A 3,461-nucleotide genomic window follows, 5' to 3' on the forward strand; every position below is an offset into this window, starting at 1 on the left:
GGTATTTTGAAAATACCCAAAATATTCTAGTAATAAAAAAGTTTTTGTAGATTCTGGTAATATTACCTAAAATGAATAACATTTGATTAATTCACCCTTTTTTCAATGATTTCCCTATTGAAACCAAGTAAAAAAAATACTAAACCCAGTAGGCCCATTTACTTAAAAAACAAAAAAAAAACACTGAGGGATCAATACTAACTAAAACGTGGATTATCGGTGGGAAAAAAAAAAAAAAAGACCAAAACGTAACATCCGGTTAACCGGAATGGGATCCATTTGAGTTGCCATAGAAATTCGAAAATTGATTACAGTGCTCATCGAGAATGGAGACGAAGGAGATAGAGAAGCTGTGCCAGAGGTGCAAACAAAGCTACTCGGATTCTTCAAACGACGCTTCCTCTTGCCGTTTTCATCCTTCCTTCTTCGTTTGTCGTCGCCACGATGACCAGAAAAGGTTATTTCCTAAAATCTGTTTACAATCCTAAACAACAGCTTGATCCCCTACCTTATGAAATGGGTTTTTGAAAACAATCAAGTTTTGTACTGCCACAGATGAGAAATTAGCATGTAGTAATTTGTGTATCCATGGTTTTGGATCTGTTAGCTAATTTAGTGGATTCTGGTAAATTCGTTGTAGCCAAGCCAATAATGGTGAAGTGAGAGCTGATCATTATCTCTCAGTCAGCTTAATGGCTTTTTTTGTTGCATCATTAGGGTCAAAAAGTTCATTATTTTTTTTTCTTTTTCTGGAAACTAGCTCTTGCGCCGCCTTCTTTGCAGATACTTAGCTACTGTTGTTGTATTTGCCTTACCCATTTAATAATACTCTTTAAATCAAGTTTGTTTACCAATTCCTGATCTGCTCTAGTATTATTAGTTCCAAGTTTAGATGAGATAGTCCGAGCTTTTGGCATAATCATGAAGCTGTATAATGATTGCAATCTCTCTTAAACCTTGAATACTTCCTAGGACTGGAGGTGCCTAGTGGCTTACATTTTGTTTTGGGAAATCAAGATATTGTTTATCCTAAGGTTAACGGAACTAGTAAAGAGCGGGTGAAGATAATAAATCTTAGAGGATATTATCTGATTCTCTGTTTCTTGGTCTTTTGTTATTTTACTTACATCCTCGGTTTTTGATGTTCTCTGTTCCACGCGTTTTAGTACCCCCACATAGCAAAAGCTAACTATCGTTTGATGAGCTCTTATTGTTATGTGCAGCAAATGAGTTTATGCCTGATGTTCATGCTTCTTTGTTTTGGCATTCATATTCTCGCTAAGGTGAACTAACTGATTATATTCACTCACAACCATGGCTCCTACGTGGAGAATCCGACTAGAGTATGATGCATCTGTTTGATTACTTTTGTATTTTTACCAAGAGTTTTAGACAAACTAAAACTTGTTTTTTGTCAATAAATGAAGGTATTATGAATTGAAACCAGATGATCCACCATATGCAGCCAAGTTCTACGACTGTTGCGGAGCAGAGGATCCTAATGCACCAGGTTGTGTCACCAGTCCTCACATTTCATATGATGACTAATACATATATAAATGAGCTCTCACGACCCTTTTTTCCTTGAAACATTTTGTAAAAAATCTCACATTTCGTAGCGTTCTTGTGATCTTGCTGCTGGGTACTGTTTTGAGCCACTTCTTGAGTTTTGCACATGGCTACAGCGTAAATTGTTTTATTGCATCTTAGGTGGGTTTTGTGAATAGGGGTGTCTGAATCTTTTGACGTGAGAATTTTCGCGAGGGATTTGGACGATTACAGTCTATTTGGTAGTTAGTACACTAGTAATCTTGTTTTCAGTGAATACTTGTAAAAGAGAATGAAATTTTGAGTTCGCCTGATGGTTTTTTTTTTAACTAGATTGATCTGATCACTGAGGTTTTTTCATTGAATACATTTTCTTTAGTTAACACTGAAAAATTAAAATCTAAATAAGGCATATTTTAAAATATAAATATCTTGTCTTCTAAGGAAAATAGCAAAATCATAAGACAAAAATATTCTACTTGCTAATATCAAAAATAGTTTGATAATAGAGGTAGTTTTGAACCTCTATTTGTCTCTTACTTTATGTATCTTATTATATAAACATTGATGACAAAATTATTCATTAATAAGATCGTGACACGTATCAAATATATTATTCAGATGTTGACAAATATTAATTCTTTATTAACATTTTAAAAAATAAAAATGAAAAAATTCAAAACCTAACTTAAAAAGGTTTTGTATAAAAGTAAATAGATAAAATAAAACCTAATTTTATTTAAAATCTAATTATAAAATAAATTATATATATTTATACTATAAAATTCAAAATTATAATATTGTTTATTTATTTTAATTTTTAGTTGCTATATTACAAGAAAAAACTAGGATCGGACCCGCGCTACAGCGCGGAGGAATATTCATCTACATAAAAGTAGAAATTGAAATATACATAAAATATTATCAAAGATTGCATTGGTAAAAATACACACTTATAACATATATTTTGACGGACCAACCTATAAAAGATTGTATTTGTATTAAAATATACAATTATAGTAATACGCATTTACAGTGTATATTTAATGAACTAATCCGTAAAAGTGTATTTGTAACAAAAATACACAATCACAATGTACTTGCAACCCGTAAAATATTGCGTTTGTAAAAATATATATTTGTAAGAAATATACACTCACAGTGTTAAAAGATTGCATTTATAAAAATATCACTCCTAACCCGTTCTACCATATAATTGTGAGTTTTGAAACCAACATTGCATTTTTATAAAAATCTTATATTCTAAATGTATATATTAGATTTGATTTTTTTTTAATATGTTGTTGAGAAGTAAATTTTTAGGATATTATAGATATTGTAATCCTTATAATATAGGATTAAATTCAAAAAATATATCAACTTATATTTTTGGATCATTTTTTCTTAATAATGTATTATTATTACATATATTTACAAATATTATAGAAAAGTATAATATTGGTTGGAATTCATGCTTGCCAAACGTTTTGATACATGTTCCATTTTTACGTATTGATTATCTTGTCTTGGTCCTGTGTCTTGTATATGATGTTGAGTCGAACAAATCCATGTCAGCTCGAGTTCATGCTTGCCAAAAAAATCTACGTAAATTTTATTTTTATCCAAATTATAAGATTTAGATAAGTAATAAAATGGTGGGCACAAAGTTATAATGCGAAACAAATTAATATTTAATATTTCATCCATTTCTAAGAACATATAAACATGATGATTCATGCATCTTACCAAGAGAAAATTCTATACACTGATAAGAAAACAAAAAGATTCATCGTAAATATTTGTTATCATATTAAAATTAACTTAGTTAGAAAAAAAGTATGAGAATACTACGAAGTACTAACCATACAAAAAAATTATCGGGTAACAAATTAAAGCATAATTTCTTGAACATG

At 30.2% G+C, this 3,461-nt stretch overlaps 1 protein-coding gene across 2 annotated transcripts; it reads left to right on the forward strand.

Moving 5' to 3' along the window:
- Positions 222–1,874, forward strand: LOC104787486. 2 transcript variants are annotated; one of them, XR_767939.2, is made up of 3 exons: positions 357–457; positions 1,224–1,343; positions 1,428–1,520. XR_767939.2 is itself a non-coding variant. In XM_019246016.1 (2 exons), exons 1-2 carry the CDS (start codon positions 327–329, stop codon positions 1,546–1,548), a joined length of 252 nt encoding a protein of 83 aa, XP_019101561.1. In that variant the 5' UTR covers positions 222–326; the 3' UTR covers positions 1,549–1,874. The 2 variants fall into 2 exon arrangements, 1 of the variants encoding a protein (XP_019101561.1); XM_019246016.1 differs by lacking the exon at positions 1,224–1,343 and having other exon boundaries at positions 222–457; positions 1,428–1,874.

The sequence above is a fragment of the Camelina sativa genome, chromosome 5 (genome assembly GCF_000633955.1).
Source record: "Camelina sativa cultivar DH55 chromosome 5, Cs, whole genome shotgun sequence".
Taxonomy (NCBI): domain Eukaryota; kingdom Viridiplantae; phylum Streptophyta; class Magnoliopsida; order Brassicales; family Brassicaceae; genus Camelina; species Camelina sativa.

Excerpts from the sequence above, each read along its gene's own strand:
- LOC104787486 (XM_019246016.1), top strand. The coding sequence starts at position 327 with ATGGAGACGAAGGAGATAGAGAAGCTGTGCCAGAGGTGCAAACAAAGC. Across the intron at positions 458-1,427 it reads CGCCACGATGACCAGAAAAG|GTATTATGAATTGAAACCAG; the intron begins GTTATTTCCTAA and ends CAATAAATGAAG.